This window comes from Arachis hypogaea, chromosome 13 (assembly GCF_003086295.3).
Source record: "Arachis hypogaea cultivar Tifrunner chromosome 13, arahy.Tifrunner.gnm2.J5K5, whole genome shotgun sequence".
NCBI classification, from domain to species: domain Eukaryota; kingdom Viridiplantae; phylum Streptophyta; class Magnoliopsida; order Fabales; family Fabaceae; genus Arachis; species Arachis hypogaea.
In genome coordinates this window covers 139,334,259-139,360,976 of record NC_092048.1, presented here as the reverse complement: position 1 = coordinate 139,360,976, position 26,718 = coordinate 139,334,259, and the positions used below count along the sequence as shown (strand labels likewise).

General features: G+C 32.5%; 2 protein-coding genes across 2 annotated transcripts; both read left to right on the top strand.

Moving 5' to 3' along the window:
* The first annotated feature begins 15,228 nt into the window (after nt 1–15,228).
* LOC112792127 (transmembrane 9 superfamily member 1) lies at nt 15,229–20,916 on the top strand. Its single transcript, XM_025835221.3, has 12 exons — nt 15,229–15,509; nt 16,919–17,117; nt 17,202–17,306; nt 17,788–17,805; nt 17,922–18,019; nt 18,201–18,353; nt 18,481–18,615; nt 18,728–18,894; nt 19,067–19,161; nt 19,285–19,658; nt 19,876–20,149; nt 20,320–20,916. Exons 1-12 carry the CDS (start codon nt 15,423–15,425, stop codon nt 20,385–20,387), a joined length of 1,773 nt encoding a protein of 590 aa, XP_025691006.1. The 5' UTR covers nt 15,229–15,422; the 3' UTR covers nt 20,388–20,916.
* A 4,601-nt stretch (nt 20,917–25,517) lies between these two features.
* On the top strand, nt 25,518–26,216 carry LOC112792125 (ferredoxin). Its single transcript, XM_025835220.2, has one exon. It carries the CDS (start codon nt 25,518–25,520, stop codon nt 25,965–25,967), a length of 450 nt encoding a protein of 149 aa, XP_025691005.1. The 3' UTR covers nt 25,968–26,216.
* Nucleotides 26,217–26,718: the final 502 nt, after the last annotated feature.

Genomic DNA, 26,718 nt, shown 5'->3' with positions numbered 1-26,718 from the left:
TCTGAAAAGTTATATTGATTTTCTTTTAAATGTTTCATTATTGTTGTGGATGAATCTAATAGCATAATCTGCCACTATATATAGAACCGAATTTAGATTTATCAAGAATGAAACAGGGAATGGAGCAGTCATATGTAGACAATGAACACTTGGCTTTTCTTACAAGTTTCTTTATACTCGAAAGTGATCAAATGCCATATTCTCACTCCCTTATTACATACTTTTACTTTTAGATAAAATCTAATACTGTTAGATAAAAGAGTTCAACTAGCAATATATTTTTTTTCATTTAATATCAATTATTTTTTAAAATTTTAAATTTTAAATTTTAAATCCTTCAAAAAATAAAGGTTAAAAAATATTTTTACAATAAAAAATTTAAAATTTACTTTCTCTGTGATCTGTATAGTTCGCCAAATTTATAATTAGATTCTTATAATTTTTTTTTCAATTAAGTCCCTAAATTATTTTAAGTTGGACAAAAACGTTTGAATTATCAAAATATTATGTTCCCAAATTAAAGAAACCATTGATGAATGATAATTATCAAAATATTGTGTTTTATTTGATTAATAATAAATAAAAATGTATTGGTAGAATATTAAGTGTGAATAAAATTACAATTCAATTCTTTTGATTGTAATTTTTTTTTCTATCGTCTAAGAATTCAACTCAAAATTATAATAATAATTTAATGATCTTTTGCAAGTAACAAAAAAAAAAAAAAAACAGGAAAATCAATTACCCACATCACATTTATTATTAATTGTGTAAATAGTGTAAATAATATCTGATTTTATAGTGAAGAAAATGTGAGTGAATAGAAGCTTTCATTTCTATAAAGAATGGAAGTCAGAAACTAAATTTAACAGTATCCGACATGGTTAAGACATAGTAAGTGAAAAACTTTCTCACAAGATTGACTACCAATAAAGCCTAAACAGCTATGCAAATGTGAAAAGTGAAAACTACAAGAAGAGAGACCTTCCCCCTGTTTTCGGTTTAAAGTTGATTCCTCCTAGGTAAAGAATAAAGTGGCAAGTGACAACATTGTCCATATGATTATAACATTCATACAATTGAGAATTGACCAACCTATAAATATGAGCCAAAATTTTTTTTTTTATAAAAGTAAAACGAGTGATATACTTAAATATTATAATTTTTAATATTTTTAAAATTATAAAAAATATATAAATTGGAGAATTTAATTTCTGTATTTTAAATTTTTTAATTTTTTTGAAACATAAATTGGATAGTCCAATTTTGAATCCGAGAATTTGGATGTTTCAGAAATTGAAAATCCAATTTTTTTTACCACAAATTAAACGGTGTCACATTTAAAATTAACACTCTTAATAATCTATAGTCTAAAAAAATATCATTGTCAATCCAATATAAAAATAAAAAGTGTAAATATGACTATAACATAAAAGAAAGAATTAAACTGTACATATTTGTTTGGTGATAAACTAACTTAAAAATATCATATATCTTTTAATGAAATACAAAAATTTCTTTTTTTTCTTTCACAATTTTAAGTGAGTAGATTTAGATACAGATTATATATAAATAACAAAATAAGAAGAAGAAAAAAAAAACAAATATATAGAGCATGCATGGTATAAGCAAAGCAATTATGATGAGGAAATTAAAGAATGAAAACTCAAGAATCAAACTGAATAAAGTGCCTTGAAAAGTCCCTTTCTCATTCCACCAGCTATAACCAATAATTAAAAGGAAAAGTCTAGGGGCCAGTAATTTTTGTGATTGTTAGCCATCACCTAGCTATCAATGATGATTTGATGGTGTAAGATTGGTGTGAGATTTCATCCAATGGCTCACCTTCTTCTGCTAGTTACATGCTGGCCAAAATTCAATAAAACTGCTGGCCCCTAGCATTGCTCTAATTAAAATAACGAGAGGTTAACTTGTTTCATGCATACTATATATGAAGGATGATGATGGTACTTTGGCTACAAGGAAAGTAAACTATCTAGGGCTTTCGTTTAAGGCTGTTAAATAATAATAATAATAATAATAATAGCCCATTACAATTAGTTGAAATTAAATTATCAATCATTAATCAGAATATGAAGTCCACGTGAATCGTTAATAATTAGTACGTATATAATTCCACTTTTTTTTTTGTAAATATTAAATAAAGACATAATTATTCTTTTTTATTTTTTCTTAAAAACACATTCACTATCATTCGAAGAAAAATAAAATCCATAAAAATGGACACGAATTTGTGGGTTCAGCATAAAAAAATCTCAAACGTGGAAGATCAGAATAATAGATATGACACATACATTCTCTTATCTCAAAGATCAGCTATCGAAGCACATGCATATATAACATATCTATCGTGATTCTACTCTTCTTAAAAATTTAAATGGATAGAAAAAAATATAAATAGTTATATTTTTAATAATTTTTTAAAATAAGAATTTTTTTAAAAAAATTATTTGATTTTGCATATATTTTTTTTGTTCTTATATTATTTTTTTATTTTTTAAATTTATAAAAAATAAAATTTTAAAAATAAAATTTTAATATTATATTATAATTTTATTTTTTAAAAAAATTTAAACTAATAAAAAAAGATGCCAGGATTCATTTGAAAACCATATACATACACTTGTCTTTGTCAATGAATTGAAGGTCACTATCGAAGTCATGTTGGTGGCTCCATTAAATTTTGTAAAAAGTGTTTAATTAATTTTCCTTGTCAATAAGCATGGAGTATGGTGGAAATCACTTTTCATGTGACGAATGAGGTTGACATTTCATATCTCCTAATGGAGACTACCACCAATTTCCCCTCATTCTTAATCATTATTCAATTTATTCTTATTATCATATATATATATATAATCATGCATCATATAATCAAAATTTAGAGAGTTTTACAATTAAAAAAATTAAAATGTCAGAAAGTTAGTAGAATTTATTATTTTTAATTATTATTTTTAATTATTAGTCTAATTTTTTTAATTTAACAATTTAATAATATAATCACTAATAAAAAATAATAAACACCGGTATTTTTTAGGATTTTTTAAAATTAAATATATATTAACATCAATTATTATGCGTGCAAGAAATTTATCATATATATGCAGAGTATTATTTGAGAGTGAATAAAATTCACCTAACAAGGGTGGGAAAAATAAATGTGTCGGCATGAATTCAATATTCACGTGGTAATAAGAGAAAATATGTCGGTAGTAGTGAACATCAATTATTACTAAATGAATATTTGTTTATAATTAACTAATTAAGTGATGGTTAACTAGTATTGAATAATTAGATGAAAAAACTTCTTTTCTTGTTTTCTATCCAACGCATGTTTCAACTATTAATAGATTAAATGAGTAATCATTAAAACAAGTGCACTTGTGAAACATCATATTTTGATCCAAACTTTCAAGACAACAAAATCACAAAATTCCTTTATATTGTATACGAATCTGTTAGGAAGACAATGAATTATTTGTACAATATATATAATGAGTTATTGACTATTGAGTTACAAAATAAACATTTTCTGTATTATCTAGAATAACACCATTCGAGTATTAAGGATAATAAATATTTTTCTAAAAGTTTAAACTAATTTTAGAGTTTACCAAAAATCAAACTCTTGACCTTTCAGATCTAGCGCTCTAATACCATGTCATAATATCACTCATCTCAAAAGCTTCGGCTGATAAAAAAAGTAACACTAATGGTTATATATCTAATACTCTATAAACCTCTATTATATACATTATACAAATATTCCATTGACTCCTCGTACTTTCCCGTTGTATACACCTCAATTAATATATTCTCAATCTTATAATAATTAGTCCATGGATATGTTCTTCAATTTCCAATACACTAAAATCTCGGTATCCATCCTCGATGATATTTTTTTTCATTTCATTTCCTTTGGTGCATGCTTACGTTACCATGACACCAAAACATATTTTAAGCTAAACTACTACAACTATATATGCACATAAAGGAAAAACCCTTAATTAATGTTTTATTTTTTGAAATTTCGTTAATTTTTTTTCAAAAAAAAATATTTCAACGTATTTTTTAATAAAATTCTTAAACAATAAATATTGAAATTAAAAGATATATTTTTTAAAACCGACCAAGTCTTAAGTAGTATTTATATCATATCATATCAACTAAATGGTTGTGGAAGAAGAAAAAAAAATCAATAAATAAATGCAAGTACAAACACAAATAAGCACATGGTATTGTGGCATGGATATTCAAATCTTTGCTCGCTATATAGGTTGTCATGAGCATTATTGTAAAAGTCTACTTATTAAGATACGTATCTTGATGAATTCTAAACGGAAAAACAAAATAATTAGAAAGGAATATCATGGAGGCCACAACTTTTAATTTGGTGAAATCATTTTGAGGAAGATATGATGACGAAAACGTGGCCAATATAGAAGTTTCTTTGACACAACAGAGAATCCATAATATGAGTACGTTACCCTACATGCTTCATCAAGCAGTGTTCCAAAATGGGTTATGATGATCCATACTAAATTTAACCTAATATTTGAGCTATAGTGTTATTAAATCTCTCTTCCACCTTAGTCCATAACATTATAAAAATAATCTACTTAGTCTATGACAATAAAAAAGTTTCACAATCCATAAATTCAGAATACATAAATTTTATTACAATTATATATATAATTTTACCTTTTTAATTTTTCAATTAAAGAAATACATAACAATATTTTATCAGTTTTACGTACTCTTTCAGTTTTATTATAGTTTCAGAATTTTTTTTGATGAACTCTGTTGACATTCATGGATAAACCAACCAATTCAGATCCTAAAATCCCTTCAACCTCCTCCCACAATGAAAATTCATTATGGCTATGAATTTCAAAAATAAATATGAATTTTACTATCTCCTCTCATCTGCCTGATTATTTTTTCTCGACTTGGGAATATTACAACAACTTGGTCTTGTATTATATGTTGTTGAAAGTATCCCCAGTCACAATTCATCAACTTCACACTCCATTCATACCATCAAAACAAAATCAGCCATCACGCTATCCGACTTATGGTATTTTCGTTTGGGCCATCTTTCGGAACAAATACTTAATTATTTAGATAAGTAATTTTCTTTTATTTCTATGCATCATGATAAAGTTTGTGATATTTGTCATTTTTTTAAGAGATCTGCTACACATACAAGTCTTTTTGGCTTACATGTCTTACAAGTCCAATAAAACACACGCATTACACTTAATTAACGCATTACACACTTCCACATTCAAGAGTAAATAAAACGCACGTTATTCAACAACTTCCTGTTTCCAAATTAAAGCGCGCTACTCACCATGCATTATGAACTACTCTTCTTCTTCTTCCTCCATGAAAACAATTTTCTTGCCAAATTTGAAGATAATAGAACTTCAGAAATACACCCAAACGATTACAGAAATACACCCCAACGATTACAGAAATACACCCAAATGATTACAAAAATACACCCAAACGGCTACAGGAAGTCACCCAAACGATTATAGAAATACACCCAAAGGATTACAGAAATACACCCAAAGGATTTAAGAAATACACCCAAAATTCATCGAAGTACACCTTATGCATATTTCAGATCTCTTTCTCTTCCTCCTCTTCTGCTGCTTCTTCTTCTTTAAAAATAATTTCAGAGCTTGATGTCAAAAAAAATGGAAATCGAAAATAACGAAGAAAGAAAACAGAGAGAAAAGCACGTAAATGAAGAAGAACGTGCAGCAAGAATAAGAAGAAGAAGAAGGAGAAAGAGAAGGCAAGAAACGAAAAAAAAAAGAAGAAGAAGAGGAAGAGGAAGAAAAAGAAGAATGTGCAGCAAGAAGAAGAAGAAGGAGAAAGAGAAAGCAAGAAACAAAAGAAGAAGAAGAAGAATGTGCAGCAAGAAGAAGAAGAAGGAGAAAGAGAAGGCAAGAAACGAAAGAAAAGAAGAAGAAGAAGAGAAAGAGGAAGAAGAAAAAGAACGTAGACCTTGTATCGCGTTTTTGAGATTTATTCGTTAATTAACTTGTAAAGCATACAAACCCTAATGACTTGTATGCAAAGCTTTTCCCTTTTCCTAAATAGAAGAAACTTTCCTGTTCTCAAAACTTTAATAAAGCTAATGCAAGTTTTGATTTGTTACATTTTGATATCTGGGATTTGTTTTGACAAAATTCTATTTATAATCATAAATATTTTTTAACTATTGTTGATGATTTTAGTTGCTTTAGATGGGTTATTTTGTTAAAACCAAAAGCAGAAGTGCAAAATCATATAAAGAATTTTATTTTTTTAGTTGAAATATAATTCAACTCTAAAGTTAAAATTGTCTATTCCAATAATGAACTAGAATTTATTTTACATGATTTTTATACTTCAAATCATTATTGATTTTTATGCTTCAAATCATTATTCATCAATGTAGTTGTATTAAAAACCCCACGACACAATGAAAGGGTAGAATGCAAGCATCAACATCTTTTAAATATAATTTGTGCTCTTATGTTTCAATCTAATTTACCATTATCTTTTTTATCTTATGCTGTTAAACATGCTGTTTATTTACTTAATAGAGTTCCATCATCTATAATTAATTTTAAAACACCATTTGAAATTTTATTTAATCATCTACCAAATTATCATGACCTTAAAGTTTTTGAATGCTTATGTTTTGTTTCTACCCTAATGATAAATAAATCAAAATTTGATTCAAGAGTCAAAAATGATGTTTTCATTAGTTTTCAAAATAGTTTTAAAGAATATATCATTTATCTTTTGGATGACAAAAAGATTAAAATTTTTTAAAATATTATTTTGTATGAATTAGTCTTTCTTTTGGTCCAGACAAATGGCCCGATTTCTCCTTTCAACCCAACAAAAAGTTTTGAATCAAACAATTTTTCTAATCCAATTAAAACACATAACCCAAAAATACAAACACTTCGAATTGAACTCTCACCCATACTCATTGACTCACCTCCATCTAATTTTTTCTTTTCTCCAACAACCTCTCCTTCCTTGACCAAAAAAAAAAACCTCTCATTCTTTCTCATTGTCGTGTCCTAACCAACTTGAACTCATGACCACCAAATCTCTTTCGAGTCACACACCCTCATCTCCTTCCGCACTAGATACTAGTCTACCATCACTTCCTCTTCCCACTTCATCTTTTTCGCTACCTGAGCATCCCTATTCTCGTCATTCTGACCGACCTCATCGACCTCCAGCATATCTCTCTGATTACTTGTGTAATTCCTCTCTCACCTCCCCAAATCACTCTCTTTCAAAGTGCATGTATCCTTTATCTTCAGTCATGTCTTTTTCTTCTCTTTCATATTCACATAATAAGTTTCTTTTATCTCTACATTCTGATGTTGAGTCAAAGTCCTTTGAGGACGCCAATCAACACTCTAATTGTCATACTGTTATGAAAGATGAGCTGGATGCTCTTTAATTGAACAAAACTTGACGTTTTATTGATTGTCCTATAGGTGTTAAGCCGGTTGGCTGTAAGTGGGTCTGTTACATCAAACGCAAACCTGATGGTTCAATTGATCGATATAAGGCATGCCTTGTGACCACATGATTCACACAGACTAAAGTTGTTGATTTCTTGAAAATCTTCTCTCCTGTTGTCCCGCCTGCCACCATCAGATTAGTTTTGGCATTGGTCTCTATGAAGCATTGGTCCATACATCAGTTGAATGTCAATAATGCTTTCTTACATGGGGATCTTTTTGAAGATGTTTACATGACTCTGCCACCCGAATTTACATCTCCTCGACCAAATCAATGCTGCAAGCTGATGAAGTCATTGTATGGTTTACGACAATCCAGTCATATGTGGTATGATAAACTTTCTCATCTTTTGCTATCTCATGAATATCAGCAGACCTTATCTGATGATAGTCTATTTGTTAAATTCATTGGTGCTCAAATTTTTATACTTCTAGTCTATGTTGATGACATCGTTCTTACTGGTAATTTCATTTTTGAACTTGTTGCCATTAAATGTATTTTGCACCAACATTTTCAAATTAAAGACTTTGGCCCATTAAAATATTTTTTTGGGTATTGAGGTTGTTTGATCATCAAAGAAAATTCACTTATCTCAAAGAGAATATTGTCTTGATCTTTTGGAGGATTCTAATTTATTAGGTGCCAAACCTACCTCTGTTCCAATGAATAGTGCCACAAGACTATATCAAGACAATAGTCTCCTGCTATCTGACCCTTTTAGTTATCGCTGTTTGGTTGGACGATTTATTATCTCACCACTACTCGAGCAGATATCATGTATGTCATTCAACAATTAAGTCAATTTATGGCATGTCCTACTGGCTTTTATCTTCAAGCTGCCAAGCATATGTTACGATATTTGAAAACTAGCCCGACAAAGGACTTTTTTTTTCAAGAGAATTGGAAATTTAGCTTATCGACTTTAGTGACTCTGATTAGACCGGATGTCCTAATACTAGGTGATCTTTAATAAGCTATTGTTTCTTCTTGGACAACTCTTTAGTCTCTTGAAAGACCAAGAAGCAAATCACCGTTACCCGAGCAGACTATCCTGTACTTGCCAACACAACTTGTGAACTTCAATGAATACTAAATATTTTACAATTTTTACGCATCTTCCCTCTCCACCCACCAGTTTTATATTGTGTTAATCAAAGTGCCATTTATATTGCTGCTAATTTGATTTTTCATGAATGGACCAAACATTTAGAGGTTGATTGTCACTTGGTTCAACAGAAAGTTCAAGTTGGAATGATGAAACTTCTTGCCATTCCCTCTTTTGGATAGTTAACTGACATTTTCACCAAACTTTTGTCTCATCAACCTTTCCATCTTAATCTTAACAAGTTTGGTGTTCTCTACATCTTTCATCCTCTAGCTTGTGGGGTGTATTAAACCACTCTTCTACCTTTACTCATGACAACAACAAAGAAGTCTCACGATCCATAAATTCAGCCTAATAGAATACATAAATTCGATTACAATTTTAGTATATATATTTTAGCTTTACCTTTATAATTTTTTAATTAAGAAATACATAATAATATTTTTTATCTTTACGTATTCTTTATATATTCTTTCAGTTTTATTAAGTGTTCTTGCCATCATCACAATCTTCTTTTCTTTTACACGTTGATGATGAAAAGAATTTTCTCTTGTATAGTTGAAAATGGTAACTTAAATATTGGCATGTATACATTATTAGATGGAATACTATTTTGGCTATCAACATTTTAAACAAATCTTAATTTAATCTTTAACGTTTTAAAAGTTTTAATTTATTTTTAAAACGCTTTAAACAAGTTTAATATTACCTCATTATTAAATTCGACACGAATAATTAGCATATTAAAAAGTCAATAATATTCGATTTTAATATGTAAATAAAATCAACCTGCTAACGATCACTAATATAAAATTGTTTTTTTTTTGTTCTAGATAGTTGATGATTGATTGTTTGAATTCAAAATTTTATATAAAAAGGTGAACAAGAAGAGAAAGTATTATAAGAAGATTTATGTGTCTCTAATACACTAGAACAAGAAGAGAATAAGAGGATATGACTTAGTTAATAATGTTATTAATGTTTATGTTACTCATTCTGTTAATTATTTATGTCAAATTTAACAGCATGACAACATTGATTACATTTCTCTAACACACGGAAATAAGAAGATATAATTTAGTTAATAACGTTATTAATGTTTATGTCACTCATTTTATTAACTATTCATGTTAAATTAACATTAAACCTGCTTAAAATTTTTTAAAATAGAAATATAACGTTTAAAATGTTAGAATTAAATTAGTATTTGACTCAAATATTGGAGACTAAAATAATATTTTATTTTAAATTATATTAAATAATTTAGTCAAATATATTATATCATTTAAATAATAAAACATTTTTATGTGCTGTAAGTTAGTAAAATAATTCACCACCAAATACGTATTCTAAAGTTTGTTCTGTACTAAATAAGAAATACTACACACGTTATTAATTAAACAAATATTTTGTTTGTTTGTTATATTTTATATCAATAAGTCATATTTAAAGTTTAAAGTTTAGAATTTATGAATTTAGATTTAAAATTTTAAAATTTATAATTTAAAATATAAAGCTCAGAATTGAGAATTTAAAGTTTATAATTTAAAAACGTTATACTTTTTAGTTTTTCCTGGATGCATTAGTATTCGCCATATTTCATTACTATTTCAATATTCGCGGGAATCAAAACCATCTGCGAGGCTAAGAGACATGAAACGGTTTTGTTAGAAAATCAAGTTTTCAAACCAATTGATATAATATATTAGTAGAAGGAAAATTGACTGCATCCAACAAAATTAAAAGGGAACTTGAATCTTAGAGTTGCTTAAAGAATATATTTGTCATTGTATTATTTGAATATATTAAAAAGTTAGTTATCAGTTCAAATCACATAATTTTTCATACTCATTTAAGAGATCACGAATTTGAATCACTTTATTTTTAATAAAAAAAAATTAATTTAATTATTTTACAAGTCTTTATAATTTTTAATTAAGTCTTTATATTTTTTTTTCTTTTCAATTGGTTTTTTTTCAATTTAGTCCTTACTAACGTTAAACGTCCAAAAAATGTTAATGAAATATGAATTTACTTATATACCTTTGTTTTCATTTTTGGAGACTCTCAAGCTCCATCAATAACTTCCTCACTCCTTTCCTCCTAATATTTAGTCTCTCCGTCATTACTCATTTCTCTCTCCACCGCCCTTCCAAGCAAAGCTATCTCTGACGCCGCCGACATCCTCGCTGACTCAAGTTTCGTCTCCACGGCCCTCACCCTCCAAGTTGTGGTGGAATCCCTCTTGGAGCAGTCCTCTTCTGTCACCATCTTCGCCCCTACCAACTCCGCCTTTAAGAAATCCCAACGAGTGCCAAGGTTCCCACTATGCTCTCCGGCCAGTCCCTTGTCGTCACCACCTCTCTCTCCTACCGCATTACTTCCCTCAACAATGTCTGAATCACCGGATTTTCGATCTATGATGATGACATCCTCCTCATCTATGACGTAGATCAATTCTTCGATCCAAATTTTCAGGACAACCGTGGATCCAACCAGAAAACCTAATTCCAATGCCCCTTGCATAGTGAGGAACCTAACCGCGAACAATTTCTGACTCCTTTTTCCCAGCCATTGAAACATTGAAATTCGGAGGGTACACCGCCATGGGGTCGTTCTTGGCTTTGCCAGACGAGATAGTGATGAATCGATTTGAAGAGTATCCATCGTTCTTTCTCCGGCACGTTGTGTTGTGCAGACTTTTTTGTACGATCGGGTGAACTTCAACGTTACGAGTTTCTTCCAAGGATTATCTTAGAATTTTAAAAATATGGAGGTCTCCTCAATTAGATTTTTAATTCTAATAGTAAAAATATTCATTTTTTTAACAGAATATTTTGTAACATTTTTTGTTACGATAGAGATTAAATTAAAAAAAAATTATGGTATAGGGACCCAACTGAAAAAAAATATAAGAACCTAACTAAAAATTTGGTAAAACTATAAAGACTTGCAAAATAATTAAATCTAAAAATTTTCATAAGATATTACAATATTTCGTAATGTAAAAGAATCAAATATGTAGATATAATTGTTTAAATTGGAAATACATTTTGGGTTCATTTGTTTGTGTAGTTAAGAAAAGTATACTTTTAGAAGTGGAAATAGAAATTGAAAAATATTTTGTATATATTTAAATATATTTATATAAATACCTTTCATTAGAATTAAAAGCAATTAGTTTGTTTGGTTATGACAAATGTAATTTGTATTACATAATTATTTAATGATTTTACATTTTAATATTGCGATAAATAATTTGATAATTTAAATAACTAATAATAAATAATTTTTTTTATAAATTTTATATTCTAAATACTTCAGTTAAAATTTTAAAAGATAATAATGCTAATAGTTTAAAATAATATTCAATAGTTAAATATAAATATTCTTTAACAAGACAAAAATAATGATAATAAATTTTACATTATTTTTTCATATGTTTCTAAAAGGACAAAAATTACTTATTTTTGTTTTTGTTTTTTAAAATACAAATAAATGACTCAATAAAATAAATATTTACTTTTAAAAAAATATTTATCTTTTTTTTGGTGACTGAAATAAATTAAACAAAGAAAAACAAAACAAGGAACTGTTTAAATAAAGGGACAGTCCTGTTTAAAAATACTCTTAAATTCCTCCCAAGGTGAAAGAAGCTCCACATGCGAAAGTTGTAACTTCATCGCCATCTTTGCCATAGTATCTGCCACCTTATTTGCATATCTCATAATCAAACGAAAGTCAACACGCCAATTCTAACGCATGATATCTCTTATTTTGAGCACCAATGGATCAATAAACCCAAAACCATCTTGAATAACAAGATTAAATGCTTCCACACAATCCGTCTCACAAATAACATCTCGTTGACTCACATCCCAAGCTAAGAGATATCTCCTCCAAATAGCAAATAATTCTCCTTGAAAAATACTATTACTCTCAATCATTCCCAAACACCCCCTTTGCCAACTCCCATTACAATCTCTAATAACACAAGCAAAACTAACACTATCACCTGAACCAAAATAACTAGCATCACAATTAATCTTAAAAGTACCAATGAATGAGGGATTCCAAAAACCATTTAGAGTAGAGGGAATGTACATACGTTGTGATTCAAAAATATTCCTAAGCTCCTTTTCTGAAGTTAATGCCAGACAAATCACTTTTTTCAGAGGTCAAGTTTCATGGGGATTAAAGATGTCATTATTTCTTACTCGCCATATCCACCAAAGTCCCGAAAAGAACTTGAACGGATGCTCTCTGCTATGATACAAGAACCAGCTCTTCAAATCTAAAGAATGACAAGAAATATCCAACCTATGCCAGACAAGTTGAGCTTTTGGACAATCCCAAATACAATGTAAAACCGATTCCTGGCTAGAAAGACATATTGGACACCTATCAGATGACGACATCCCTCTTCTAAAGCGAAAACTTGCAGTAGGAAGAGTCTCCTTAAGACACAACCAAGCCAAAAACTTATGCTTTTCCGGAACAAGCTGACGCCAAAGCCAAAGTCAATTATCCCGCTCCTCCCAACCAAACAGCTGCTTACATAACCACAAGTAACCATTGCGTGAGTCATAGACTTTGGCAGCAGACCCACTCCAATACCAACCCACTTTCGAACCTGCTTCCACATGAACTCTTTTAAATCTCCGGGTCCTGATGGGTTTCAAGCTTTCTTCTTCAAAGAATATTGGGAGATTATTGGTCTTGATGTTTGGAAGATGGTTAAGCAGGCATTCTCCGGTGTTATTCTTGATCCGAGAATGTTGGAGACTTTACTGGTTCTTATTCCAAAGGTTGAATCACCGATATCTATGAAAGATTTCAGGCCAATTAGTCTCTGCAATGTAGTTTACAAGATCATCACGAAGGTCCTTGTTAATAGGCTTCGTCCTCATCTTGCGGAGATTATTGGCCCGCTTCAAGGAGGATTTATTTCAGGACGAGGAACTCCTGATAACATCATTATTGTTCAAGAAGTCCTCCACCTTATGAAGAAGACTAAATCAAAGAAAGGCACGTTGGCCTTTAAGATTGATCTGGAGAAAACTTATGATAGAGTTGATTGGAGGTTTTTAGTTCATACCCTTAAGAGCTTTGATTTTTCTGTTCTTACACTTAATTTGATTATGAATTGTATCACTGCTTCTTCCTTATCTATTATTTGGAATGGGAATCGTCTGAATGACTTTACTCCTAGCCGAGGTCTTAGACAAGGAGATCCTATGTCACTTTATCTTCTTGTGTTGTGTATGGAGCGATTGGCATGCTTTATTAGTCATCAGGTTGATTTGGGCTTGTGGGAGCCGGTTACTATTTCTAGAGGGGGACCAAGAATATCCCACTTAATGTTTGCGGATGACTTGCTTCTATTCTGTAAAGCTACAAAGAGACAAGTGCAAAATGTAATGTTGGTTTTAGAGACTTTTTGCAAAGCACCTGGGATGAAGATTAATGTGGAGAAGTCTAAAGCGCTTTGCTCCAAGAATGTCTCTGCAACAAGGAAAGAGGTTTTCACTGAGGTATCCTCTATCAGATTTGTCCAGGACTTAGGCAAGTATCTTGGAGTTGCCCTTAGCCATTATAGGGTGACTCGTTCAACTTTCAATGGTTTCCTGGATAAGATTTGGAGTAGGTTAGCAAACTGGAAAGGGAGTTTACTCAATCGGGCTGGTAGACTCTGCTTGGTTAATTATGTTGCCTCCGCTATTCCTACGTACCAAATGCATGTCTCTATTTTTCCCAAATAAATCATTAGTAAATTGGAGTCTATGACGAGGAATTTTCTTTGGGAATGACAAGTTGATGGAAGAGGATTGAATGCTGTTAGTTGGAAGGTACTGGTTACTCCAAAAAAATATGGAGGTTTGGGGATTAGAGATCCTTATTGTGTAAATATTGCTCTTCTTGAGAAGCTAGTTTGGACTTTTTTCCAGCAGCCAAACAAACTATGGGTCCAATTGTTGGATACCAAATACCGATCATTTCTATATGACTATTTTAGTTATCCTAAGAACAAGAACTCTCCCATTTGGAGGTGTCTTTGCAAGGCTTGGGAAGTGTTGAATGATGGGTTTGCTTGGTGTATTGGAGATTTGAACCAGAATTTTTGGTTTTCTAGCTGGAGGAGAGAAGGACAGTTATCTAATGAGATGGATTATGTTCACATTTCTGATTCGAATCTCCAGATACAGGATATTTGGTCGGTTGGTAGGTGGCATTTGGATTCTCTTTATTCTCCTTTATCTCAAAATATTTATCTTTTTATTAAGCGAACCAGAATTACCAAGATTAAACTGAAATAATTTAGAAAAGAAAAATCAAAGCTACAAAATTTGCCAAGTTTTAAGTTTTAACCCTTTTCTTTAGGATTGCAGGTGGAGGGCCCAAAATGTAAACATGGCCCATAAGAATAAGGGGAGAGGAAAACAGACAGAAAAGCCCATTGCGATTACCGAAAAATTTTAAAGCCCAATCTGGAAACTCATACCTAAAATTCATAAAAAAAAAATTAACATCTACGTTCTTCTCTTCTCTTTATTGAAACGTTTCGCCAATTGCATCAATTCTTCATTCCTCAACAAAACAACGTTTTTTTTTTTTAATAATACTAAACTAAATATACTGTGTTGTGTTTGTGTGAGACTTGTGTGTCTGTGTTTCTCTCTCCAAGTCTTCTCCCCCAATCTGAGAGATTCCGAGATCCGAACCCTCTCTCACTCTCTCTCCTTCCACCATGTCCTTCTTCCAATCCCGATCCATTTTCTTCTTCTTCCTCTCTCTCTTCCTTTCTTCAGCGTTTGCTTCCGAATCAGATCACAAGGTAAATTTACTTCGTTTCTTGTATCCGCTGAACCCTTCTTTTTTATTTTTTTATTTTGGCTTCGATCTGCACTTTGATTGCTGAATTGGGATTTGGATCTGCACCACATGTGGGTTTTCAGCTGCTATTGGTCACTGGCTACGACTCACTTTGAATCTCTTAGCTTCAAAATTTTCTCGTTGAATTGTGTGCTAGGTTTGTTTCAGAATGTAAATGGTTATGGGTGTTGTATCTTTTAGATCTCAACTAGGTTTTTTGTGTTTGCCTGCTGCCGTGCATTTTGTGCTTGTGATTAATGCATGTTAGGGTCAATGCTGAGCATTTTCATTGCTTATAGGATTCAATTTAACTTGTTATCCCACCAATGGTACTATCATTAATTGATGTTTTCAGGTATTTCCTGATGTGATTGGATATAAAATTAAGCTGATTACTTTTATCATGTACATGCTTAATGCTTCCAGAGTAGTGGTTTGACAACTATTCATGATTTGCCTCATTCTTTTTGTAATGATGGAATGTAACGCTGAGCTAGGCAGCTAATGTGTTAGTTCAGCATGTAGCAATTGTTTGGTTTCCATTTGAGAATAGACTTAAGGAAGAGGTTTAGAGGTGTGAGGTGAGGTTGACTTGGATGATTATTAATCTCCAAGATATAGTTTGTTGATGTGTGTATCAATTGTTTTTTATTTGACTCAAGGATGGATGAGTGCTACAGAGCATCTGCTGAAATTCGACATGTTTCTGTTGTTAGATTTAGTCATAGTTTGTACACATAATGGCAGTATAGAAGCAAAACAGTTTTGTTCTTCTGCTCTATCTGTGGATATATTTTCAGTATTTAGGGAAACCGACAACCCTATTTATTTTCTTTACTTATGTTGTCTGGTAATGATATTTCAGAATTGAAAATGTATAAATGGGAAAGATTGATTTGAAAAGAGTTCAGTGTGTTAGGTTTTCTGGGGAACCAGATTTTATATGCCAGATTCTGTACTTATGTGACAGGTTTTTATTACTGGCCTAGTTTTGAATGCGCAGTACTTGTGATGTCTATTGGTTCCTGTAATAATAAACCATTTAAAGCTAGAATTTGAGTTTGACATGTTGACTTGATTTAGACAGCCACAACATCATTCTATCATGTGTTCGTTGGAAGGTTTAAAATGTTAAGCCTCAAGCTACATTCTTCCAAACTTCCAATTTTTGGTGGCTTAAATATTTGTTTAGAAATCAACCTTAACTTGAGTAGTTAACTATTGTGCATTCAACCTAAGCTATAAATCCATTGAAATCTAAGTTTTTGTTACTCGTCCTAAGGGGTTTTTATCATCTGATACATATATTCTTGCTCATAACTGTGAGTCAATGATTTCTATAATAATAAGATGTATATCATTTTATTGCAGTATCAACAAGATGAACAGGTTACCCTTTGGGTGAATAAAGTTGGTCCTTATAACAATCCACAAGAAACATATAATTATTACAGCCTCCCATTTTGTCATCCATCTAGTACTTCTGAAGCTGCACACAAGTGGGGTGGCCTTGGTGAGGTCCTTGGTGGCAATGAACTCATTGATAGCCAACTTGAGATAAAATTCCAGAGTAAGAAGGCTTCTGTTATTCCATTTATGTTATAGAAGAGATGTCAGTGGCCAAACTAACATTAACAAATACTCCTGTATTCAGAACATGTGGAAAAGACTGTCTTCTGCCAGATAGCTCTGGATGAGGCAAAGGTTAAACAGTTCAAGGATGCTATAGAGAATAATTACTGGTTTGAATTCTTCATGGGTATGTTTTGCATTGTTTCTTGCACTCATTAATATGAAAACTGATAGCATGATTGTTGTTCAAGACATGATCTTGATAGAATCAGCTTGCTGTGGCATTAACTGATCAATGACATAGCTAAACACATTAACGAAGATATTATACATAAGCCACCAGAAAACACGTAAAACATGATAAACAAAGACTTGTCTGTACTGTGATATAATTACAGATTATTATCTTTGGAACTGGAGCGAGCAAATTAATGATCTTGTGTGAAGTAATTTATTAAGCATCTTTTAGTAACCTAAACATTAATAATTGAATTATTGTATAATGATTAAGATAATGATGTTAGTGAGGATTTGTTCTGCAGGTTTTCTCCTTATTGTTTATTTTCATATCTTGATTTTCCTTTCCATTATTTCACTGACTAACTGACGTGCACTTGTTCTTTCCATGGTCATTGCTTTGGGATACTATGCGCTAAACACAAGTTCAGATGACCTTCCTTTGTGGGGTATGCCTAGAACAACCACTTCTTTCTGTTTCCTATATGTGATTTCTTGAGTTCGCATTTTATTTGTTAATCATTATCAATGATTCTTTTCTTATCCCCCTCCCCCAATCTTTAAGGATATGTTGGTGAGCTACATCCTGACAAAAACAGTGATAATGGCAAGCATGTTCTCTACACACACAAGAATATTATAGTGAAATATAACAAAGATCAGGTCAGAATATTTTTTGACATCTAAGGGTGATTGGTTTCTATTTTCATTTTCATTTTTTCCCGGTGTTTTTTATTTTCGGATTATGATGGAAAACTGAAAATAGTGAAAAACTATACTCTAAATTTATCTTGCGAGAAGTTCTGGTATCCATGAAGTGTCATATTTTGTTCTCGACTTGCAGATCATTCATGTCAATCTCACTCAGGATATACCAAAACCTTTGGAAGTAGGGAGACATTTGGACATGACATATGCTGTTAAATGGATTCCTACTAATATCACCTTTGGACGACGTTTTGATGTTTACCTGGACTATCCTTTCTTTGAGCATCAGGTTAATAAATGTCAACAGCTTTGTTTTAATAATTTCTATGATTGGTTATTTTCAGTTGTTCTCATTGCTGTATAGATCCTAGCTTGGCCCTGCCTCTGAGAATTTTGCTCTTTTGGCCTTGTTCCAGATCCATTGGTTCTCCATTTTTAACTCTTTTATGATGGTCATCTTCCTTACTGGATTGGTGTCAATGATATTAATGCGAACTCTGAGAAATGACTATGCCAAATATGCTCGGGAAGATGATGATCTTGAAACTCTGGTGATAATTTCTTCCCTTTTTTATGTTCTATGTATTTATGGAGGATGGAGTCTTCCTAGAAAAATCTGTGGATCTGATTGTAAAACTTTGGTCAATACTCACATGTTTACAGGAGAGGGATGTTAGTGAAGAATCTGGCTGGAAACTTGTGCATGGTGATGTATTTCGCCCTCCTCGCGGTTTAGTTATTCTTTCCGCTGTTGTTGGCACAGGTGCCCAGCTTGCATTGCTGGTTCTTCTTGTCATCTTATTGGCTATTGTTGGGATGTTATATGTTGGGTATGTACGTGAAACTTGACTTCTTGGCAACGAATTTTACTTCATTAGTGCGTGCACAGCCTCCACTGCTATGGCATATTTTGGCTATTTGTTCATCATTCTGGTTTTGTCATAAAATTTATGTTTTTTGTCCCTTGTTATTAATTTCTTTCATTACCCATCTGTATCACAGGCGAGGAGCAATTGTCACAACCTTCATTGTGTGTTATGCTCTCACATCATTCATTTCTGGTTACGTAAGTGGGGGAATGTATTCTCGGAATGGGGGTAAGATCTTAGATTAAGCTGCTGCAGTTTTCTTTTCAAGATTGCTTGGGTCACTTTGTCTCGGCCTTCTCAATTTGTTAATTTTGTTTAACTGATTATAACACTTTGTCATCTACTTGGTAGGGAAAAGCTGGATTAAATCAATGATTCTTACAGCTTCACTGTTCCCATTCATGTGCTTTGGAATTGGATTTATCTTAAACACAATTGCTATATTCTATGGGTCTCTAGCTGCCATCCCATTTGGCACAATGGTGGTGGTTTTTGTTATTTGGGCTTTTATCTCTTTCCCTCTAGCACTTCTTGGTACAGTTGTTGGAAGGAACTGGAGTGGTGTTCCAAATAATCCTTGTCGTGTGAAAACCATTCCTCGCCCCGTTCCTGAGAAGAAGTGGTACCTCACACCATCTGTGGTTTCTATGATGGGAGGGCTGCTACCCTTTGGAAGCATATTTATTGAAATGTATTTCGTATTCACTTCCTTCTGGAATTACAAGGTGAGTAACCTGATGATTTATTTGCTAATACCAACACTGATGGTTTTGAACTTGGCATGATTAGAAAGGTTACTATCGCCTTGACAGAGAAGAGCAGTATCAAGAAAATATTTCATGATGTTGATGTTTTCAATTAAGAATAGTTATAGTTAAGTGAAAGATGTGAGCATGCACTGTTAGTTAGCTTACCTTTTATTTTCCTCCCTTGTGGTGACAGGTTTACTATGTGTACGGCTTCATGCTACTGGTTTTTCTGATTCTTATGATTGTTACTGTCTGTGTGACAATTGTGGGTACATACTTCTTGTTAAATGCTGAGAACTATCACTGGCAATGGACGTCTTTCTTTTCAGCTGCCTCGACAGCTGTTTATGTGTATTTGTACTCAATATACTACTACTATGTGAAGACAAAGATGTCGGGCTTCTTCCAGACGAGCTTCTATTTCGGATACACTTTGATGTTTTCTCTTGGGCTAGGAATTCTATGTGGTAAGTTCTCTATAAATCTCTCCTTTTTTCTTTATTGTTTTGGCAGATGTTCACTCTGCAGGGATGAAAAATGGAGGATTAAAACCCCATGTCCTCCTGTCCTACTTCCTTGATATATATTTTTGTTCTTGTCACCTGCATTGAGTTTCTGGCTTTCATCTAATGTGCAGGAGCTGTGGGTTTTCTTGGTTCAAATTTGTTTGTGAGGAGGATCTACAGAAACATCAAGTGCGATTAAGGATTTTTTCTTTGTTCAGACGCGGAGCACTTCTATTAATTTGTTGTTGGAGACAATGAACACTTTGGAGGGGGCCTATGGTTATATGTGGGGAACCTAACAACATTTACAGGTAGAATCACAGGGTTTTGAGGATGTTGAGGATGAATTCTTTCTGTATTGGGCCCTGAGATTTTTTTTCCCCGGCTGTAATTGATTGTCTTTATAATTTAGATAGATAGTTTAATATCAAACTCTTGTGGCTACTATTTCATCCCTTTATAAGATAGGTGCCAATTGAAGAACGAGAACTGGTCTTTGATTCCCCTACATGGTTAAGTGGTTAACTATTCAATGTATGTAAGAGGGGGATGAAGTCTGAATTTTGTATGAAGATCTGAATATCATTCCTATCTGCTTCCTTCGCACACCCCATATGTTTACATTTCAGTTTAATGCTTCCAAGTTTCCAATGTACTTGACCCTTTTGGCTGTGTAAAATGTTTAGTTTGCCCATAATCGAATTAACAAAAGGCATTCTGGATCGAAATGTAGGACTTTAATAGTGATATTACAGTGTTTTATTATTATTATTATTCAATGTTATCATGTAAACAATTAATGCTGCAGTTCTTTAGAGTGTACTGCACTATCGCCAACTTTTGTAATCAGGCTTATTTCTCTTGCTGATATTATGCTTGAATTGGTAAGTTAAAAGGTTATTATAAATTTGCCGATGGGTCATTTGGCAACTAATGGTGCAGTTCTAGACTGCATTTTACGACGACTAAGGATGGACCTTGGATTTTATTATCTAAATTCGTTTTTAAATTAACTCAAAGTAAATTAGGTTGATTCGATTTATAATTAATGCATGTAATTTTGCAAATTTTATTGAACATTAATATAATCTTATCTTTAAATATTGAATTTATTAAATGTTACATAATATCTATATCGAGTAAATTATTTTAAAACAAAAAATCATATAACATTAAAAATATTAACTAAACTATGAAAATATAATACCTTATTACTGATCTTAACGCAAAATATATATTTTAACTATAAACATGATTTCGGCCGGAGCCAAGTCCATTCGAAACATGACTCAAATCGAGTCTAAAAATTATAACTGATAAAAATGACAAATTTAAACTGAAAAAAATATGTTTTGTGTTTGAGGCCTTGAGCTGGACTAGATTTTTACTTTTTAACACCCCTAATCTTAGAGGTGACAAAATAGAGGTACTCACCACTAAAAATGGACCTACCAAAGTAAGATGAGCCTAAGTATTAGTCTTTGTTGTTTTATCGAGGATTGGTGGCTAGTATGCTTAACTTTTTTAATATATATATAGACAATTAATTAAAATTAATATAATAAAAATAATAAATAAAATTTTAATCATATTTTAAATATAAATAAAAATATTAAATCTTTAGCAATTTTTTTTACAAATTTCTTAAAAAAATTTAATATTAATAGAGCTATCCATCATAATATCTATTTTTAAGTTATTACAAAGAATAAAAAATATCAATTTTAACTTAATTTTCAATTAACAAATAATTTTAAAACAAAATTAAAATTTATGGCATAATATAACACGAAAGCAGAAACAAGATTTTATGATAAAAGAAAAAACAAGAGAACCTTTTTGTTTTAAGAAAACAAGCTAAATAAACATATATATGGAAGTTCAAAATAAATAAATAACAGAAAAACAAGATAAATAAAGGAAACAATAGAACGATAATGAAAAAGACGTGTTTGAAAAAAAAACAAAACACTTTCGTATAAATATTCATCTAAGTCTTCTATTTTCTTCTAAAAAAATTGACCCGATCTGTAGGTCCGCCCGTCAAAACCCGTTTGACAATATGCTCAAAATTTCAATTGGACATGGTTTTTTGGCAAGCTTGGTAGCTTGGTTTGACTAGAGATGACAACACTATCCGAACTTGCGAGTACCCACCTCGCCCCTATCCGTTCGGAGCGAGTAATTATCCGTCCTGCACCGAGTCGAATTTTGGACGGAACGAATTTCCGGGAGGGTGGGGGCGGGATCGAGTTTAGGTAATATTGTCCCATTATATATATAATATATATAATATATGTAAAATAATTAGTAAATGATTAATAATATTGTATCATATTTAAATTTTTATTTTAATTTATATTATGTATGTGATGATGGTTATATAAATTTTGAAATTAAATTTTATTTATTGGATTTTAATAATTACAGGGGTGAATAGGAGTGGGGCGGGTACCCGCAGGAGCGGATTAGGGTTCAACGTTTTACTACCCACAAGTAAAAACAGGGCGGGTTCTATGCGAGTTGTTGTACGGCGGGCGGAGTCGGGTAGAGTAAAAACTCGCCCGTAACCGTCCTGTTGCCACCCCTAGGTTTGACAGATTGGCTCATTTTGTGACTCCGACTTCATTTTTTCTGAATTTATTTTTAGGAGTTTAATTTTGATAAACTAAAACTTTTTACACACTTATTAGTTATTATATTGGTTATTTTAAAGGACTATTTATGTAATTAATATGGAAAAGTATAGGTAGACAATGAGAATACTAAATAATGTAAATAATAGATATATCGGATGTTCAATTCAATAGATATACAGATGATTATATTCATTATTTTTAATTGGATGTCTATTTCTTTTGATTCGATTTACTCATACACAATTAACAATGGCTAGATGTTCAATTCACTAGATGTGCAGTTGGTATCCTAATGTTAAGGTTTAAGAGATAATTTGGGGAGAGAAGTGTTTTTTAACTTTATTTGGCCAATTCTAGATCTCATTGTTCATATTGTTTACAAAAGTCATTGTCTACATATTGTTCATTTCACTAGGTGCGGATGATTATTCTAATATTAAGATTTATGTGAGTAATTTAGAAGTGTAATTAATTTGATTGATGATTGACAGTATATGCAGGAGTTTCGTTTGGGGAGGTAATAACTCTGGTAAGAAAATCCACTTACTTAGCTGGAAAAAGCTATGCTCTCCGAAGAAATCTGGAGGCCTGGGGTTTAGATCCGCCAGAGTGATAAACGATGCAAATCTGATGAAATTGGCCTGGAAGTTAGTTCATAATAGGGATTCTCTTTGGGTACAGGTCCTCCGCAGTAAATATAGGTGTGGTGATAATACCATCCCTTTGATGAAGCCTCTTCAACGTATGTCTAACGCTTGGAAAGATATCTCTCACATTTGGAAACAATTTGAGAGGAACCTTATCTGGAGATTGGTTCAGGTCAGACCGTGGATTTTTGGAAGCATCATTGGATTCCAGGTGTTCATTGCTTGGTGGACTTTGTCCAAACAGAGGTAACATCGAACATGAGAGATGAAAAAGTCTGTGACTATGTGGTGAATAATAATTGGAATTATGACTGTATCGGTTACAATTTGGGGGATGACTGGCTCTCCATCTTTGCCTCTATTAAGCCACCAAAAGCGGAGTTAGGTGAGGATTCGATTGCTTGGATGCTAACACCGAATGGGGTGTTCTCCATAAAATCAGCTTGTTCTGCCCTTGCCTCCCCTGCTAGTTCTGAGAATGCGAGCCTTTTTACTTGGATATGGAAGTTGGAAGCCCCTCAAAGGCTTCGCAGTTTCTGCTGGTTGGTAGCCAATAATGCACTTCTTATGAATGAAGAGCGTGTTCGGAGAAATATAGCTCAGTCTGCTTTGTGCGGTGTTTGTGGCAGCAACTCAAAATCTTTGCTCCATGTCTTGCGGGACTGTCCAGTCGCATATAGAACATGGAAGAGCATTGATGACAGGTTGGATGCGGAGAATTTCTTCACCAAACCCTCTTATCCCTTGGTTGATGGAGAACTTATCTTTCCAATCTTCTTTCAAAGGGGTTCCGTGGCCCATCCTCTTTACTAGTACCTTAAACTTCCTGTAGTTTCGAAAGAACACTTTTGTCTTTGACAATGATAGAGTCCCAGATGAAGGAAAGATTCATGAAATAGCCTGGTATATGGCACAAGACTATCACAGGGCGCATTATGAGTCTATGCGATCTAGGAGAAGAGTGGGGACTTTTGCAGAGAAGCTCATTAAGTGGCAACCACCCCCTCCTCCTTTTATCAAGCTGAATTCGGATGGCTCAGTTAGTAAGGATGGCAGAGCAGCTTGTGGTGGTATCCTTAGAGACAGCAATGATCAGTTCTTAACTTGCTATAGTGCGAATTTGGGTGCATGCACTGTGGCTGCAGCTGAGCTTTGGGGCATACTCTTCGCCCTTGAACTAATCATTAATTTGGGACATTCCCATGTTAAAATTGAGGTTGATTCAGCGGTAGCAGTGCAGCTATGTTCTCAGGATTTGGGTAACCTACATTCGGTAAGAACTTTTGTATCAGCAATAAAGATCAGGTGTAACAGACTCAGCAGTTGGACTCTTCACCATGAATTTAAGGAAGCAAACTCTTGTGCCGATAAATTGGCATCTTTTGGTCATAGTTTAAGCTATGGTTGTCATTTCTTTTTTTCATTGCCATCTTGTATTTCCTTGCATTTCTTTATTGATGCTGTAGGAATGGTTCACTCCAAAATAAGCGTTTAGTCCCATTGTTAATAAAAAAAAAATTTGATTGATGATTATTAATGTTGTTTAAAAAAATTATTGATTACCTAGCATAATCCGATATAATATTACGCAATTATAAAATTATTTTATCTATTTCTAATTGTATGTAATTTTAACATCTGAAAAATATCTGTTACTGTGACAATTACTAGTTGAAATTTTGAATTTTGTGGCACCAATGCTTAGTTCCCTGCTAGCAACTGAAGCGAAGTTGTGAAAACCAAAGTGTCGCATAGATTTCTTCCTATCCAATGGCTACAAATTTTACACAAATAAGAACCACAAAAACGTTGAATCCTAATTTTCACGGACGACAAGAGGATTGTGGCAACCACAGTCACTCACTAAGAACAAGTGGTGACAATAGAGATAAATAAAACAAGGTCCTGCATGCTGCCACGTAGCAGATAAGGCTTCTTCATGCCTTCAACTACTTGTGTTGAGCACGCTATTTCCACATTCTCACCCTTCTCTCTAAACTACTTCTCTTCTTTGTCTTTGTTTGTTAGAACTTAGAAGAGAAAATGGCCACCACACCAGCACTCTCTGGAACCATGGTGAGCACCTCGTTCTTGAGGAGGCAGCCAGTGGCCACCACCACAAGCCTCAAGGCATTTCCAAACGTGGGTCAGGCTCTGTTTGGCGTGAAAGGCGGCCGTGGCGGCCGTGTGACCGCCATGGCATCTTACAAGGTGAAGCTGATCACTCCTGAAGGTCCTCAAGAATTTGACTGCCCTGATGATGTTTACATTCTTGACCAGGCTGAAGAAGTTGGTGTTGAGCTTCCATACTCGTGCAGGGCCGGTTCTTGCTCTTCTTGCGCCGGAAAAGTTGTCAACGGGAAGGTTGACCAATCTGATGGTAGCTTCCTTGATGATGATCAAATTGATGGTGGCTTTGTTCTCACCTGTGTTGCTTACCCTCAGTCTGATGTTGTCATTGAGACTCACAAGGAGGAAGAATTCACTGGCTAAGAACACAAAAATGAATATTGTTATTGCTTTTGATGGGGTTGTTTTGTTCTGTTCTTCTATCTCTTGTGTTGTTATAGAATGAATGGGTGACTTTCTTATTTTACATTACTAAATTTAAGTGAAAGCTGTTGTAGTTGTTTCTGCACATGCTTGTATGAGGCAGGTTCAGGGAATCTTTGTTTCTTTGGTTTTGCTTCCTCTTCTTTCCTCTCTTATGAGGTTTAATAAGAGTTATGAGTTAGGCATTAATCTACAAATTAAACAACAATTTGGTAGAAATTACATGGCATCTTCTTATTTTAAAATGGGGAAATAAGGCGATTGTTATTGGTTGGCTACTTTATAAGATATATTCGCGCCAAGATGATAGTTAAGACGGGAATACACATTATGTTATAAGTTTTGATTATATTAAGTGGATATTAAAATTAGTAGCCAAAATCTATTAGAATATAAATACATGTTAAAAATAAATTAATATATAACTAATATTTTTGTATAAATTTAGTCAAACATATCAAATTTAATTATGCAACTGTTTTGAGCTATTATCTTCAATTTCTGTTGTGAAACTGCAACATGTAAAAAAAAAACAAAAATATAATTGCAGATATTCATTAAGTATATTTCATATCTCTGTGATATATTGATCTGTCCATAATTCTTAATAAGATAACTGAAATTTTACCGAGTATTTTAAAAGATGACTAAGAAAAGGGTCACATATTCCAAGAAAATTGGCACTATTTTA

What these genes read in the sequence shown, in the direction of transcription:
- LOC112792127 (XM_025835221.3), top strand. Translation starts at nt 15,423, where the DNA reads ATGTCCTTCTTCCAATCCCGATCCATTTTCTTCTTCTTCCTCTCTCTC. An exon ending in GTTGGGATGTTATATGTTGG is followed by an intron (nt 18,895 to 19,066) that starts GTATGTACGTGA and finishes TCTGTATCACAG; the next exon opens with GCGAGGAGCAATTGTCACAA. An exon ending in AATGTATTCTCGGAATGGGG is followed by an intron (nt 19,162 to 19,284) that starts GTAAGATCTTAG and finishes TCTACTTGGTAG; the next exon opens with GGAAAAGCTGGATTAAATCA.
- LOC112792125 (XM_025835220.2), top strand. Translation starts at nt 25,518, where the DNA reads ATGGCCACCACACCAGCACTCTCTGGAACCATGGTGAGCACCTCGTTC.